This window comes from Pezoporus occidentalis, unplaced genomic scaffold (assembly GCF_034315485.1).
Source record: "Pezoporus occidentalis ecotype Australia unplaced genomic scaffold, CSIRO_AGI_Poc_V1 ctg115, whole genome shotgun sequence".
Taxonomy (NCBI): domain Eukaryota; kingdom Metazoa; phylum Chordata; class Aves; order Psittaciformes; family Psittacidae; genus Pezoporus; species Pezoporus occidentalis.
Window position 1 is genome coordinate 2,498,491 of NW_026912940.1, and position 18,099 is coordinate 2,516,589.

The 18,099-nt window shown below is 40.1% G+C and overlaps 1 protein-coding gene across 9 annotated transcripts in view; it reads left to right on the forward strand.

Annotated features, from left to right (window-relative positions):
• FOXN3 (forkhead box N3) overlaps positions 1-18,099 on the forward strand; it is a 216,955-nt gene that overhangs the window by 187,099 nt on the left and 11,757 nt on the right. For 5 of the 9 annotated variants that reach the window (XM_062638632.1, XM_062638641.1, XM_062638623.1 and 2 more), the window contains exons 5-6: positions 1,860-1,925; positions 12,417-12,525. In XM_062638632.1, coding sequence (XP_062494616.1) covers positions 1,860-1,925; positions 12,417-12,525 — 175 coding nt within the window. The remainder of the gene's footprint in view (positions 1-1,859; positions 1,926-12,416; positions 12,526-18,099) is intronic. The other 4 variants (XM_062638656.1, XM_062638671.1, XM_062638679.1 and 1 more) reach the window with 2 other exon arrangements.

The following is an 18,099-nucleotide window of genomic DNA, read 5'->3' on the forward strand; positions in this document are numbered from 1 at the left end:
AATGGTTAGGGTTGGAAGGGACCTCACAAATCACCTAGTTCCAACCCCCCTGCCATAAGCAGGAACACTTTCCACTAGAGCTTGAACATTGCCAGGGGTGGGGCATTCACAACTTCTCTATGCGACCTGTTCCAGTGCCTCACCAATGTTGTGGTGAAAAATTTCTTCCTAATACCTAATTTGAACCTACCTTCTTTCAATTTGAAGCCATTCCCCCCTTGTCCTGTCGCTACATGCCCTTGTAGAAAGTCCCTCTCCAGCTTTCTTGTAGGCCCCCTTTAGGTACTGGAAGACTGCTCTAAGGATTTGAAGATGAGTGTAAGTTGGTAAAGCTGCTTTTTGTAGTAGTCTGCTGGTGACTTTTGAAAGAGGATATACTGGCCTGTCCAGGAAACAGTTAAGCACCTGCCTTCCTGTTTGTGGGTACCTTTTATACTAATTTAGTCTGCTGTTGCTTCAGCTTTTTAGTTTTACACCCTCTGCACTGTTGCTCTATTTACTGTTTTGGCAGTTAAATATGAGTAGCCGTTAGAAGTGTGTTTCCAGCTATTCACAGAAAAGTAGTACATAAATTAACAAAAATCCCTTTCTTAATCAGTGGACTAAATTTCTGATTCACTTAAGCAGATACTAAAATCTTCTCTGTTGTATTGCTAGTAAATTGATGGGCTCTATACCACATCACATTACTGGAAATAGATTTGAAACATATAAAGGTACAATATGCATATATTTTTAACAGTGAAAAGTAATTTTGTGACATAATAGCTAAAACAAAGTGCCATGAAGCTGTTAGTAGTAAATCGATTTTTTTTTGGTATGTAATTTATTATAAATACTGTCAAGCTGAAAAAAGCCACCTCCCAAACAACAAATGCATACTCATTACTCATTCAGTTTAGTGGCACAGAGGCAGCAGTCGGCCAGGGTGTGCGTTTTTATGTCTGCTTCAATTGCACACTTCATTTATTTGTACATGGCATAGGCGGCTTTTTCTGTCACACGGCATCACTGCACGATTAGCAAGTTGCGCCGCAGGGCAGCTGGGACGCTTTGCTGGGGCAGATGTTCTTTTCAGCTTATTCAGTGGCTGTTGTGGGTTGTTTACTGTTGTCATAGCTACCTACATTTCCATAGGAGCCGAGCTGCTGTGTGTGAAGCAAGTGAATATAGTTATAAAAGAATCATATTTTGTTCTGTCTCTGTAACTTACCATCTGTCAACCGACTGTTTGTGACGGATTCGGAAACCCATTTAAGAATAGCAGCAGCCAGCTGATGATTTTTGCTTATATTTAAGTGACAATGGATAAGGTTGCAAGTAAGTCAGTGCTTCAGTGGAATCCTAGTTTCTTTTTTTAATTTCCCCTTAACTGTAGCAGTTTGGCTTCCAACACTTTGTCAAACATCGCTGAAGTCCCTGTCGACAAATCAAAATGACTGAGTGCTGTCTTCTGCACCGGCTCAGGTGTAGGTGTTCCATATGCTTTCCCACTCCACTGTCAGCTCATCCCTCTGTGCTCCTTCTAAATTGTGATGTTGCACTTATTTTCACAGATCCTTTGTAATGCAATGTAAATACTCTCCACAGAATTAAAGAGTGAATTCATGAGGCTAAGAGTAAAGGTATCATGCACACATGAGTATAATTTGGTGACATTCATCACTACACTCTGCTTGATAGTAGCAATGGGATCGCATGCAAGTTTGGGGGTAAATTCAACATGTGATTAAGGAGCCCTCTGAATAATGAACTCATACCTCTTCACTGCAGAGATTTGGTTGAGCCTGTAGTTTAGCAACGGGGGCAAGAAGACTAGCCCAGTTGTAAATAATGTATTTATTGGTTGATTTTTCCAGATCCTGACATTGATGCTGCCACTGCCATGATGCTTTTGAATACTCCCCCTGAGATACAAGCAGGTTGTGAGTAGATATTTCTATAGCATATAGCAACATAGACATGTAAAGTTAATATTCTCTTTTATAAGTATACAGCATACCAGATCAAAAGAAGGATTTAATGAAGAAGTATAACTTCCCTAGTAGACCCTTACACTGCCTTGACCCTTAACATAATTTTGTGTTACATATTACATTCTTTGTTACATGAATAATAGTAATCCATGATCTCTAATGTAAAAGAGGGGTTATTGTTATTCATGACATACATATAATTGAGTAAACATACTATTATCTGCACTGTTAGAAAGACCTGGGGCAACAGCCAGGAGAAATGCAGGGAGAGAAAGGGTACATGGCATATGGTTTTGTTTTCATTTTGTTTTGATTTGACTCCCATCGTGTGAGTTACCACAGCCATCTGGATACTTTCCATTCACTTGGGCACTGTTTCAACTCCTTCCTTGCACACATCCTGCCCATTTTGCTTTTTTGCTCTGTCTGATGCAAGGCAGTAGGCAGGCTTTGGGCAGCAAGGAAAGGTCTCATTTCCTGCCAATACTGTCACCCTTGTTCTGTGATCAGACCCAAGGTTTTGATGCTGTGTATTAGAGCATTGAAGCGGCCTTGGCCTCCACTGTACTGGGATGTGCAAATAGTGCAGGAATCATCCTGCCCCACAGAGCTTGCAGTGAAGGTGTTGAAGGAATCTGTAGAGGAATACAGCTGCAGAAACGCAGGGAGTTGGTCAGCAAGCACGGTAATGCCAAGTGACAGGCAGCTCTAAAAAATAAAGGCAGAAGTTAAAATAGGAGCCATTATCAAACCTGTTTAACATCACCACTATTGTTCTAGCTTGGGCAACCAAGTCCAAATTCCAGGGAAGCCTTGATTAGCTTTGCACTTTGGTACTCTGCCTGGAGGAGAGAGTCAATTACCATCAAAGCAGTTCCTGTGCAGCCAGGGAAAAGCTATTGTGAGCCTGCTTTGTGACCCTGCCAGAGAAATTCCTCTTGAGAAGCTCCTCTTGGGGGAGAACATAATGTACCAAGTAACTGCCTATCCTGGAGAGAAGAGTGCTCCTTGTCTTCCTTTCCTAAACAGACTTCACGGACACTCTTGTGCGGTAAAAGGGTGAGCAATCCCACAATGTGTAGGTAGAAAAAGGGAAAGATTTTACTGGGGAGAGGAGGTTATTGTAGGGCTTAGTGGGAAGAATAAAGTGAGAGATCTTCAGAGGATCAGAAATAAAAAGAAAGCAGGTTTGTGAGGCAGAGAAATGGAGGCAAAGTTGGAGTAGAATGAGAATGCAGGGGTAAAAGGTGTATGAGAGAGGGAGGGAGATGTAAAGCAGTAGGTGCACAGAAAAGCATAGGAAAAACACAAGGATAATCTATACTCCTGGAGGAATCGGCAGGAGAAGACTGCAGACAAGAAAGAAAGGAGATTCATAGTAATCTGCATGTACTAAATACACTATAGGTTTTTATCACATGCACGTTTGCCAGCATTGCAGGTGCTTACATGGAAGTGATTTGGAGATTTGGGCACTGTTGTTTCATAGAGACCATAGCTTGAAGGTTGGCAGATGTTTTATTGCTATTTTATTTTGTAGAGGTCGCTCTGAGGAACGAATTTCTAGCCGCCTACAAGTTTGGCATATCTCTCTCCCCATGTCACCTTCCCAGTGGGCTGTTGTGTCAGGACGTCAGAAGTGAGAGGGGGGTTAAAGCAGAAAGATGGGTTCTCACTCGCATTGTTCCCTCCTTGACGTCCACAAGTAACAAGGCCTTCCTCTGTGCTTTTAAGCTGAAATGCAGGGTCTGTTCAGAAGTTCATGAATCCTTCCAAACTCTGGGTAGAACTGGCTGGTGCAGGAGGAAAGGGCAAAAGTTTTTATCGGAACCTCAGAGGTCCTCTGAATTGTAGAGGAGAAATGTTCTACTGTGTGAGAGAACGGTTACCCAAGGAAGTTAATCAGCCCGTCATGTGCATTGCAGTTGGGTAGCACTTATTATTTACCATGTTGGGAGAATGTTAGGCAACTTAAAGCAAGTTAATTACTACCACACATTAAGAAAAAATGGCATGAAAAATCACATTTTAAATTAGTTTTCAAGTAAAAGGCAGTTGGGCTGTAAAAATTTCATTGCAATGCTGAACATCATCTAGAAGCTCAGCATTCATTCTCTGCTCTGTTAGTGACTACAGCGATCTGTAAGTCAAGCTGTGAATGATCAGGGAAGTAAGCATGCTGGTACTGTTTGATCCCTTGAAGACTGAGAGTTCTGGTTTTTGTATCAGACTGTGGTGTTAAGCGTGTGCTCAAGCCATCAGGGCTGCAAAATGCCCCATCTTCTGAAGACAAGATTTGAAGAGGGAGGGTCACAGTTCACAATTTGGATGCAGGTGTTAATACCTGACTGAAAACCGCTGTTTGGTCTGAGAATCTGACTCAGAATGTGCCAGTTACTTCCATAACAGAGATGCTCACATGGAGGCAGAGCCTGAGTTTAATTTCACAGTGTAACAACTTGACAAGTCAGAAAGTTTAGAACTCCAGTACATTAAGGCCTTTGCCTGTCTTACAGACACTTAGCCATCATTGTGAAATGTGGATACCTCCAAAGCAGATTGTGTCAGCCTGGATTCATGTTTATGTGGACAGTTACATGTGTTAGCTTTTGACTTTGAAGGCATCTTCTTGGATTAAAAGCTACCTTTTGAGCAGGATAAAAATCTGTGCTCATCTAGGCAGTGTGGGTGCTAAAAACATCTTTAGGATGAAGCTAGCTACAGCCATTATTAAAATCTTATTAAAAATTATTCCTTCAATATAGCCTGTCAGAAGGGAATCCCATCTCAGTGGCATTAGAAAATCCACAATAAACTATTCCTGCTTTGTAAGTTTGATTAATTAGCTTTACGTTTTAAATGACCATTTAAAATTCCTTACCTGTATGTGAAACACTGCTAACAACCACACATTACTCCTAAAATCAGCTTTTGCTTTGATATGAAATCTTGAAATGATGTCTGAGCTGTTACAAACATTGCTTACAGTTTCACCCCAGTCACACTGTGCTTTAGTTTTCATGCAGAAATGAAAGAGTGAAACACTGTCACGTGGATTATTTTGTGTTTGTAGGGGTTTTAGTTCACAGGCTCATGAATTTGATTGTTAACATTGTCACTAAAGGTTGGAAATAATGCACTTATAGTTGGGGTGTTGACATCAGAAGTCAGTTCCTAAAGTATTAACACTTTGTAGTATTTTCACAGACCAAGTATTTCTAGATTGTGACTAAAGGCAGAAGTTCAAATTGCCTATTCTGTGCAAGGCTCTACTGAAACACACAGTCCAGCTGGCAATAAGAATGAAGCATGAAAGGTACTGTGATGTGCTCAGAAAAGGCATGTAGGGACATAGTTTTAATCCTTTTATTTGCTTCGGTGCATGGAAGTTGTTGTATTTCATCAAGTTTTGCGTGGTATTTTATCAAGTTTTGCGTGGTTTGATTATGTTTAAAAAGAAACTGCAACTCAGACACCTGCTTTCTTCAGTAGCAGCCGTCACAAGTTACAAATACTTTAGATTTTATTAGTAGCCAGTACATGAATACTAATTCCAAAATACGTAGCTTGCATTAAAAACTGTAGGTTGTCCTGCAGGACACTGGGGCCTGGCTAGGCCGTCTTCAGCAAGCTGCGTCAGATTTCTGGGCCTCTTTTCCCTGATGAGAATCCAATTCACAAGAGGGGACAGAGGAAAGGAAGGTGGTGAACAAATGGTAAAGCTCAGTTCAGAAGTCATGGCTACTAACTCAGTGAAGCCCGTGGGTTAGTTTTGTACAAGTGTTCAGATTTTCAGTACTTCAGTTCTTACCAGTGTCTTGAAAGTAAATCTTACCAGCTGTTACTCCAGTGTAGCGTTCCTGATTCTCACAGAGTGTCTTGTCATGGGCATGTCGTTTAGTATTGCCAAACCACTGTGTTTTGTCATGAATAAAATGGAGATTGGTCGTGGTGGGTTTGCAGTATGTTTTGGCTTCCTGAGATTCAAGTCACTGTAAGCATATTAAGTAGCAAAACCTTCTTAATTGGTGAGGTCATTCTGAACTTGGAACCACTTCCTCTTCAGGAAGGACCAGTAAGAAGGGAGTGTGTGTAGTGCATTGCTGCTGCTACTGAAACAATGCTGCATCAAAGGGTTTATGCTGGAAATCTTGATTTAATAAGCTCTTTTCAGCCTTCTGTTTTCAATACTGCTCACCCAGGTTAGCTGGAAGGTGGTGGACTTAGGGAGAATTTGTGGCACTGGATTTGTGGTTGGCTTCTTACAGCAGACGGTACTGTGGTAAAGATGTTTGGGAAGATATGTGCGTGGAATTCTGCTGAGTGCTTCTTAAAAAGCAGGCTTTCCGAGGGTGAGATCAGTGTCTCTCTGGTTTGGAAATCTTTATTAATCTTTGTCTCAAAGTGTATGAAACCTAGAATAGATATATACATTTTAAATCTGGTGGTAGGAGAAGCAATTAGAACTCAAGAGTTCTACTAATATTGTACCTCTAGAGTTCTAAAATAGTACCCTGATGAAATTTGCCTTTTAAGCTAATTCAAGTGGATTGTGTATATGGAAAACATATTTACAGGAATCAAGACAGAAAATTGATACAGAATTGCCTTAATAAAAGACAGAAATCCTTCAAATAGGATCAAATGGAACATGCTGTTTTCTTTGGTTGTTTTTATTGTGTATGAAACTTGGTAACTAATGTTCTGTTTGTGCTGCTGTAGACAAGTCAGATTCCAGCCTAACTTTTTACATCAGGAAATGATAAATCATGGACAGTAGAATGTTTCATAAAGCTATTTTTGCTGATGATTCTGTATCAAAGTGGAAATTGGGAAAAGGCATTTTCAGTAGGGTTGAAATTTTCCATTCCAGTTGCTGGGATTTTGGGGGGAATGGCATCCTCAACTTCTATTAAAGAGGATTTTTCCCCTCCCACTCCTCCCTCCCTCAGTGTTTCAGTGTTAAATCGTTAAAGTGAGGAAATAGAATTGGAAAGAAAACTTCCTTTTATGAAATACTTTATACTTCTTTCTCCCTAGTTCTCATATTTTGATTTAGCAGCATGGTTTAGTTTGTTGTCGAGCAGTTCCAGCATCACCACATTGAAGACTCTAGCCATAGTTTTCTACTTACACAAATAATAACTTGGAAGATTGAGTTTTTTTTATTAAATGTCTTTAGACAAGGTATGAGTGTGATAGGATTATCAAGATACACTTCTCTCCCCCCACCTCAAATTCTTGTTTAGAGTAAATGGCTTCGATGCGTCCTTGTTCTGCAGTTTATTAGACTACAGAGTCTGGCATTTCAGAGCTTTAAAATTGTCCTTGAGCAGTAAAACAGAAGATGTTAGGCAGATGGTATCAAACTTATGCCTGGGATAAAGAGAGCTGAAGTGAATAAAGTTACACATTTGGCAGATAACATTTGCTTTTGGCAACCTCTGATGTCCCATCAATTACACATCATTAGCAGTTTCCTATTTTCAGTTCTTGTAGCCTGAGGTACAGTATTCTGCTAAACGCTCTCCTGGAGGTGAGATTGGCAGAAAAAAAGCTGAAGCTGACAGATATTAGCAGAAACTTGGTACCTCTTGTCTATAATGATTTCTTCTGTACTACAAGAGATGGGTCAGGGAAGAGATCCCTGAGATAAATGTATGTGCCCCATGATGACAGAAGAGGCAGAGAACCAGTCTGTCCCTACAGGATACCTTCATACTCTTAATATTCCAATTTTTAATGTTCATTTTCAATGAAGACTATTCCATCTTCCTCATTATTCTAAATATTGGCTACCTTAACCTAGAAAGTTTAATGAAGTGTATGCTTATTTCCCAGATGACATAAAGAATGCATTTGTTACCCCTTTCTTTTTAATTTCCTTGCACAACAAATCACTCTCAGCACTGATACTTTATTTAACTTCCATGTGCCAACATTTATCCAAGAAGTTGGTTTCCTTATTTAGTGAGCTGTTGGGGTGTCAGTGTGTCTGACTCTGTCCATTGGGTATTTCCATTCTCCACTTCAGTTTTTCCAGATTGCTATATTGTATGTTAGACAATCAAACCTTCAGGGAAGGACCCAGTCTAACATGGTTTTGATTGTAGTGAAGGTCTTTGATGAGGATGTTATCTTGGCTGCATGGGGGAAGTTTGCTTCACTTGCACACATGCTTGCAAGTAAGAGATTATGAATACAGTCTGCCAAGGGTTGTGATGAAAGAAGTCCATAGTTCAAAATATTTTACTTGGCTAATGTACGCACAATACCATGCTCTGAATTAAAACAGTACTGCACTGGCTGTGGAGTGATCAGGTACCTGAGTATGGGCTACAAAACAACACTGGATTTTTCAGGGCTTCTGTTGGATCTTTTTAACACTACATAAAAGTAGTTAGAGTTTTGATTATGGTATGTTCTTCTACATGGCATTCACTTTATTGTCTGTTAAACTGTAATGTAGAACTTTGCTACAAAAGAGATTATTTTCCATCTTGGAGAATTTCAGAAATGCAGTCTTGATTTTCGACATTGGATGAATTGCTTCTCTCTGCACTTAGCCGGTGGAGACTTGAAATGCCAGCAAATCCTACTCAGGTAGTGGAATTCCATCAGAGCATCATATAGTCCAAAAATAATTTCCCTATTCATGAAGCATATTAGGGGCAGATTCTCTGTACACAGTTTTAAGTCTACTCCAGTGTAAGTATTTCCAGGGTTTAGGCTTCCTGAAAGCAAAATGAGATCCATTGCCTCCTTGAAAACACTGCAGTGGTGAAAGCCAAAAGGTGGATAATTATTTTGTTGTTTCAGGCTCTTTGTGTTTCACCAAAACATTTTGTAAAACCTTTATCAAAAAAGATGCACGGATCTTTTTGCATTGTTTTCTTGAGCTGAGTTTCTCAGATATAAATGTCTCTTGGCACTTGCACAGAAGAGGTGTAAATTGCATTTCTCACTTCTGCCTAGGAATTGGGAACCATGTAACCTGCCTGTGCTGTTGGTTAAAGAAGTATTAGAAAAGAGGAGTCTGGACTGCAGAGTGTTAGTCCAGAGTGGTACTAATTGATGATACAGCTTAAAGTAAATTATCTTACCCCACACTATGAATCTTCAGTCTAAAATATAAATACCTCACCTCAAAGTATGGTTTTGAAACATAATTAAAGCTTGTAAGGCGTAAATGTATCTTTGTAATAAAAGCACCATGTATTTTCCAGTAAATAATCCACAACCCTTCAAAAGTACCAACATGTGGAAATAATTCCTTGGATAATAAGTCACCATCTTCATGCAGCCTGCACAAAGACAGGGATGTGTCTGGGTATCAGGGACAATGTATTAGCAGTTTATATACATAAGGGGTTTGTGTGGTGGGTTTTTTTTTATTGTGGTTTCAGGTGTTTACTGAAAGGATACCCTGAATTGTCCAGTGTCATCCTCCAGTTGGTCCCTTTCTGTTTGTCTGTCTGCATGATTTGCTAGTGAAGTAGTGGTATTGCTGCATGGTAATTCAGAGAGTTTGGGGAAACAAACATAAAATCAGGAGCCATAACACTGCTGTTGCAAGCTGAAATAGTTACTGAATTCTGAGTGCTGATTTCAGTATACAGAGCTGTGGTGTATTCAGAGGGAAGCCAAGGCATGAGGACTGTGTGTGTGTGTGTTCCCTGAATAGCACATCATGACTTGCAAGCCTGCAAAGGGTCAAGGAAGATGGAGAATGGGTTTGAGTGGGGATGTCAATATATAGAAGGTCTAAGCAATGAGACTTGGCAGTGTATTTTATATATACAGGACAGCAGGAGAAAAGGAAACTTGGAGAATGTAAAGAAGGAAAGACAGGAGGCAGTATTTTTAGAGAAGTGATGAGAAAGTGAAGCGATGGGATTTGTCAATAAGGCAGGGTAGGAGAGAGGAAAGGATAAGATAAGCATCAGTTAACTCTGCCAACAGGCCAGTATAATTAGATAACCATGGAAAGAAGAGTTTGAGAGCCAAGGACCCTATTGTTCTCTTTTGCAGTAGAACTTTCAGTGTGTTTGCTTTAAAGTTTTACGTGTCTATATATTTAGGCAACATCCACAACTAACTGACACGTGGCTCTGTGTGTATGCATAAATCTTTCATTTCAGTATAAAACTCTGTGGTTTGTGTCAGAGTAAAGACAAAATTCCCAGATCTATCCCAGATCAAAACTCCTGGTTCATTTCTTTTAACAGGACTTTGTAAACATAGAGAAACTGTAATGTATGGTGCAGTACAAAATCTGTCCCTCTTGAAAGCCTGTTGGAAAAAACATGCCCATTGAAAATTATGTCTTTTTACTGATCTTTTGATATTAGCAGGTTTATCTGCTGCCTTGAATTTACCTGTTACCTTTGCATTTTAGGTTAGCCATATCCTTGAGAAGTCTTCTTTTCTATCATGTCACTGGTATTTTGGCCATCTTAACGTCATGCTGTGGAAACAAATATAGTAAGAAATGCAGATTTTGAAGCTTTTAGCAAGATAACATTCCTCTGCAGTGTCTACAAACTCAAACATGGGAGCATTGACAGTCTGGTAGTGTCCCCTGAGTGAAACAGATTGGATCAATTTCTCATAATCTAGTGCTGGAAGAAAAAGTGCACAAAGTAGTGAAGTATAAATAGAAAACCACAATTTTTGGATTATTTTGGTCATTGAAAGCTGACCCCAGTTGTTATAAAGCAAGTTCTGTAATTTTAGCCATTTGAGGCTGCACTTAAGCACCTAAATATAAATGACCTATTCTTCAGAGGCGCTCAAAAGTAAAGGTGGGTATAACACAGTGACAGGATTTGATTAAGGGGGTGATGCTCTCTCACCAGCAGGATAAAGAAGATTATTTTCCCAGACCTAATCTGTGTGGTCTGGAGTGAAGCAAGGTGAGCATCAGGGTAGCAGGAAAGGAGGTATGGTTCTGGCTTGGTGTTGAAAGGAAGCTGAAGTGTACCTGAGTGGCTTAAAAATTATGTACTTCTGAGCCTGTATTTCTCTGCCTCATAATACGCTAATATTTTGGGGTGCGAGTGTTTGAAGTTGGGCATATAAACTGTGTGTGTTGATTCTTAGGCTGAATGATTTTTCTAGTCTCCCTGTAATTTGTTTAAAAATAAAATACTGTGGGTGTTTATAAGGTGATTACATTTCTTACATGTATTTATATAATATCTGTGTGTTTAAAAATAATACATCCAGAGTAACAATCATTCTCTTTTTGGACAGTCCCCACCAGGGGATGTTGCAGTATGAATGATGACTTACAGTAAAGAAAAAGTAAGCGAACTGGCTAGCCGTGGGTGTTAAATAAGCAAGTTTGAGTTAAGGCTATTAGGGGTTACTGTTCCAACCTATAGGGACATAATAGCTGTACAGACAATTGGCATTACATGTGAGTCCGTGGTAAGCACCTAGGATAAGACCTGTCTGGAGAAGTCCTGCCATCCCACAGTGGAGGAGGAAGATGCTGAGGGCCTGCTGAGGGGAGACTCCTCCTTTGGTGGTGCCTTGGTAGTGCTGCCTCTGGGGGCTGGCTGCCCTGGGCTGAGCAGTGCACAGAAACATGGCTGGCTAGAAAAGAAGTACTCAGTTGTAGGTTAAAATCTTGTTGCCGAGAGCTGCAGTCTTTGATACACAGCCAAGTTAAAACACCCCAGTGAAATCTCTGATCTGTAGTGGCCAGTACCTACACAGTTCAATGTCTGTGGCATCAGTCCACTGGATGGGGGAGGCTCAACTGTGACCCAGCTGTGTGCTGGAGGGACGTGACTGACATCAGGGTGGGTGCCAGAGGCCACCGATGGCAAGAGAGGGGCTAATTAGTCATATGGAGATAGTGCCTTTTTAGCCTCTTCTTCACCCTTCCTGGTAAATCCACATTTGCAGTTAACACTTTATTTTGCAGGAGACAGAGGCCAAGAGATTGCTGCTGAGAAAGTAAGCTGGGATGATAAAAACCTATGACCTGTATTATTGCAGTGAGGTGCTTACACTCTGTTTATCTGTAAAGGGTCATTGTTTCTTATTGTAGGCGAAATAGTTTCATCTGTGCTCATAGCTGGCTTTGACTCCAAGCACATGAATTCCCAGCAGAATGGCAATTACAAAACAAAAGTGATTTGGTTGTGCAGGGAATGATCTGCAGCAACTAGGTCAGGCAGTGACTTCCACAAGCCATGTTATCATTGGTTGCTGTTACTTTTTTCCATGAAAATAGCATTGTAGACAGCATGGCATTCACAAGAGTTGAGGCTGAGATGTTCAAGGTAAGCAGTGTACTACACAAGGCTCTCTAATGTTTTCTTTTTTCATGACAAGTTAAGTTCCACATTTTGCTCCTCCATTTTCCTAACTTTTCCTCAAAAAGAAAAATTGTTCTTTTTTTTTTTCTTGGTTTTTGTTTTTTTTTAGTTCCTCCAGGAGTGATACAAAATGGAGCTCGAGTTCTGAGTAGAGGACTATTTCCTGGAGCCAGGCCATTGCAAATCAACCCCATTGGAAGTATGGCTGTTGCAGTAAGGTAAGAGTGGCTCATAGAAGGACCTTTATGAAATAAATCCGTGTTTACAGAGAATGTAAAGGTGTACGTAAGCTCTGGTCATCAGATATTTTGCTGCTTGCTAATACTTCTGAGGTTCTAAATGAAATAAAACTCTGCCACCTAAAATTCTTGGGTTACCATTCTTTGCAAGACAGTCATGGCATATCTGCCTCTTGCACACTGATTTGTAAAAAGCAGTTTTATTTTCACTAGGAAATTGTTTATGGTGAGAACCTCCTACAGGGACCTGTTTTTGTAAGTGCAAATGTTTTTCCCTGCTCCTCCCTTCCTTTCCTAAAGACCTTCTGCATTAAATACCAGTGAGAATAATATCAATAATATTAAAGCAAAGTCTGAAAGATATCTGAACATACAGCTGTCCTTTTGTTATTAACTTAGGTCTTTGTGAAGCAATTTCTTTCACTACAGTTTCTATTTCAAGGTTATACTCAAACATTCAAGGGTAAAATACTGTTTGATGATAACTTTTCCAGAAAGCAGGGCAGGAAGAGACATCTAGTGATGGCAGTAAGAACTGTGGTTTAGTGGTTTCCTTTACTTAAAGCAGAGATGGTTTGTTGGTGGCAGAGCAATTCGCCTCAGGTGTAGCTCCATTTTCAGTCAGTCACAAGAGATTAATTTGGTCAAGTGTGCTGCCAGTGACCTTCTCTTTCAGGACACTCAGTATCTGCAAACCCTATCTCAGCTCAGGCAGTTGGGTAATCTGGGTGGGGTTTCATAATTAGCATGGACCCTGCCTTGCTGAGCTGCTCCAGTTATACCCTCTGATCTTAGTAAATGGCTACAAGACAGTGAAATAAAGTATCTGGATAGCAACTTACTCCATTATTATTTACTTGGTGCCTTTTTTTTTTTTTTCCCACTTGCTCTTTATTATTTTTATCCCTTTAGAGAATCAGTGTCTAACCCTTCGGGTGCAGTATTTCCATCCAATAAATGAAGAGAGAAAGAACCTATGACATTCATATACTCTTAATGGTTAAAATGCATAGGGGGGAAGACGCTAACTAGAATAAAATCCATATATTTTGATGGGCAGCTGCTTCAGCTGTTTTTCCCATTTGCTCTGCTGAAGGGATGCATCACTGGGGGTCATCCTCCAGAAGACTGCAGAGTTCCTCTCCATCTTGCTTTTCCACAGTCTGGCGTTGCTAGCAGTGGAGGTCAACCATCTTCAGGAGCTTTGCTACTGGCTTTAGCCGGAACTTGCATTCTGCTCCAGTGAGGATTGCAGAGCTGTGGGACTACTGGATCGTTAATTATATGTATCTTTTATGAGGTGTCCAAGCTCAGTGGAGGACACAGTGGTCTGAATATAATCTCTTGAGTTTGTTTGCATTTCTTATTAGATCATGTTTCATAATCAGGGTTGACTCGAGGAGGAGACAGAATTGTTTTTCCTTCCAGGCCACTTGAAAATTTCCTTCTGTGTAAAAATCCTCAAATTGCTCTGCTGTAGGGCCATGTAGTTAAATTATATGTGTTTTCTGAGGACTAGTACTCATGCCTTTTCCCAGCAGGAAGAACTGGATCTTTACCAGATACTTGCTAATGTAGATCTGGGAAATTAGGGATTTTACCCCTCCCTTGCTTATGTTCATTTTGCTGTGTCTCAGAGAAAAGTATTTATGGTTAGTTAATGCAGACATTTCTAATTCTTTTTGTTCTCTTCTTCAGCCTTAGGCAATATTAGAAATAGCATGCTATGAATATATTCCTGGTCTGCATTATGTCTGCTCATATTTAAGAGTTACTTCAATATCCCCTCTTCTAATTCTTGGAAAGGCAGGGCAAGGGGAAATGGCTTTGAAAGCTTTTGAGAAGCTAGGAGACTCTCTGCAGTAGAGCAAGTTCAGCAGATAGTTTTGTTTCCCTTGCAGATATTAAGATTCAGCATTTCTTTAGGAAGAGGGTCAGTCTGGATGCACGGTGCCTCTTAGAACATCATCACATCCTTTCAAAACTGGATATTACAGTTACTGGTTACTTAAAAAATGACAGCCTGAGATACATGGGGCTAAATAGGACCTATGGTGTTGAGCTTTCATAGCAACTCATGAGAATAACTTCTGCTTATCATGTGCAGCGAGGGGTATTTACCACAGCATCTGTGCAGCCTTCTACTGTTGCAGTTAAGAGTACTGCTCACATGTATATTTTCTTGAGAAGAGTTCTTTTGATACTCTAAACGAAAGGCCTAAAACCACCTAAAAAATGTGGTTTTCATAATTAATGTGGGAGACCTCTAGTACCTTCTTGGTAGTGGATCCTTGTATATTAAATTAAATCTCTTAACTGGTTTTCTTTAGGTACCATATGTAGGAGTTAGGGATTCTTCTGTAAGGTGCTGGTCTTCTGTTGGCATTTCCTTGCTGTCTGAATGGTTTATTTCATTCTGCATTTATTTCCTTAGTATCTTAATGGACTGTGGTTTTGTTGTCCCCCAGACTCCTTGTGAATAACGTGCAGAATGTTGTCCTGTTGTGCAGACTGCCATTAGTGTCAAAGCAGAGTAACAAAAAGGTTGGTCTCGGGTTAAACTTGCAGTTGTAGTTAGGTGGAGTGTTTTGACTGATCTGTTACTCAGAAAGGAGGTCAAAACCATACCACTGGACTACGTTGCTAAAATCTGTGATTTCTGATGTATTAGTTTCCATCATTTGGAAAGTTTACTGTGCATAGTTCACTGTGTCTTCTTCAGCAGTGTGATTGAATATATTTAGCCTATTTTGTTCCTGCACAAGGTATCGATGTGTTGCTGTTCTTATGTAATTACATGTGATTACTTTATTTGTTTTATATATATAAAATAAAGTACAATTGAATTAAGTAGTTTGGATTAAAAAAACGCTGCAGAAAAATATTTAACAAACATGACAAATCCACCACTTCCCATGAATAAAGAATAGCAATTGAGGAGAACATCATTATGTTGTAGTGCATTTGGCTTAAATTGCACAAATAGGCCTTTCGTTCCAAACTAATCTACAAATGGAAAAGGCATCCCACACTATTTTTGCTTTGAAAATCATCCTCTGATGTTAAATCTCCACAGTAGAGCATAATTGGATGTGTTTTGACAGTAGCTTTTTATTTACTTTATTCACACCACTTTCAGCTTGTTTACCATCCATATTTTCCATGTTGTGGCTGACAAGTCTAAGACCCACCCAGAGACAGCAGGGGAAGATAATGCTTCAAAGCTGCACAGTGTGTAGCATGTCTCTAACATGAGATCCATCGTATGTATTTTTGGCAGACTGTATCCCCATACACTTCCCTGAGAGAATCTAAAAGCAAATGCAGTGATAATCTGGATATGTAGACAAGAAAATACTGACTTAGAAAGGTATGAATGAAAGCAAGCAAAGCCAGTAGTGCCTTGCAGGCAGCAAGCAGTTGATTGTGCTTTGAAGGTGAGCTCTTGCTCTTCCTATGTACATCCATTGAAAAAAAAAACTTCTAAATGTTTACTTAGGAGGACGTCTGTGTCCACCTCAGTAGGTGTAGTCTCTGTCAAAGTGCCCAGTGCATCCGCCAGTTTGCATTTTGGCAAGGTGCAAGAAGTTCTATATCATATATAATCACCTTCCACATGAGTAAGGTGTTACCAGTTACACCAGCCCTTTGAAATCAGCTTGGAAGCTGATATAATATTATCGCTGTTTGAACTACAATTTCTGTACATTCACCAGATGTCCTTCACCATGATGCTTGTTAACATCTTTTGTAATTCTGTATTAGTCCTTTTCTTCTTTTGCTCTGCCCAAATTCTCATTGCTACAGAGGCCGGCTTGGTAGGAAACCTGAAGGAGGAGGGGTAAAACCTTTAGGAAACGCTAAGCAGAGCCGGTCCCAGTAAAGATGCTTTGGCTGGATTTGCCATTCTCTTTGATTTTTGATGTGTCAGAAATGTCAGGATGGAGGATGGTATAGACTTCATTGCTTATCTGCCTTTTTAGCATATGTTTCCCCAGAATGAATCCAAGATATTGTTTCAGGCTGGTTGAAAATTTAGGCAAAACTTTTTTATATGCCATGTATGCCCAGGTAATAGGTTAGATTGCTTTTGGTAGTGTTTGTTAGAAATACACGTTTAATTTTTTTTCTTCTAATTATTGCAGGTTAAAAATAAAACTTAATGGGAAATTACATGGGGTTTTCTCCTTTTTTCAATTCTCCTTTCTAGCTAAACACCTGTAGCTTTTCTGTCTTCATTTCTGGATAGAGTTAATTTTCTTCCTAGTAGCTGGTGTGGTGCAGTGTTTTGGCTTTAGTCTGAGTTCAACGCTAGTAACACACCAGTGTTTCAGTTGTTGCTCAGTAGTGCTTACCCTGATCAAGGACTTTTCAGTCTCATGCTCTGCCGGCGAGGAGGGGCACAGGAAGCCAGGAGAGAGCAGAGACAGGACACCTGACGCAAACTAGCCAGAGGGGTATTCCATACTACAGCACGTCATGCCCAGTATATAAACTGGGGGGAGATGACTAGGAACCACCAGTTGCTGCTCAGGTTGGGCTGGGTATCAGTCATCAAGTGATGAACAGTGGTTCTGTGCAACACTGTCTTTCTGGCTGGGGTTAAACTATGACATTCTCAGGGAATTTCGCAATTACCTGTAAATTGTGAACACAAGCTTCCAAGAGGATTTCCTGAAGTAAAAAAAATTTCCATTCAAGGAATTCTCCCTGTTCCTAGGGGGAAAGCAAGTACATCCTCACTGGCTACTGAATAAAGCTACTGCCCTTCCTTTATTTTTGGGGGGGGAATCCTCTTATAAACTCTTAATTATATATTCTTAACATTCTTGCTTATTACTGGCATGATCGGCTTAACAAACCCCAAGTCATCCTTGTTGCATTGCATTCTTCTCACCTGTAACAAGCAAGATGAGTTACCTTTGGGAGCTGAAGGAATCCTTCAGTAACTAAATGACAAAAATGCTAGCTAACTTGGTAATTCTTTCTTGCAAAATGCAGAAGGCTGCATTAGTCTTCAGAACTGCTGTTGACGCTGACAAAGTGCTCTTTCTGCTGGCAGTTCATGACTGGTATTTATTGTGGTCCTTGGCATACAATTATTCAGTGAAGTACCTTTGTAAGAGCTCCTATCAATAGTGTGACCAACTTGTTGACCTTTAACTCAGTAACTGCTGATGGAATCTCATCATACAGCAGCTGAGCACCACTTACGTTTAAAATGCTTGCTCATCCTCTTGTCTGCTGGTACGTAGTGATTTTAAGTAACAGTTCAACTACCTGTAGATAAAAGTTCTGACTGTCCTGAATTTCCCTTTGGAATTGTGTTACCTGTACAGTAAAGAAAAGTTAGTCTTTTTTTTAGCAAACCTGGAACCTGTCAAAATCCACAAACCCAACTTTCCTGTACTGCTTTCTTTGTAACTTTTAACTGGGTGTGTCCAATTCCATACCAAAACCTGTCACCTGTGGGTGTACAATGTCTGATCTGGGAGGATCAAAGGTAGATTAAGGTGATACTTAACCTCCACAGAGGTTTGCTTTGTTTGTCAG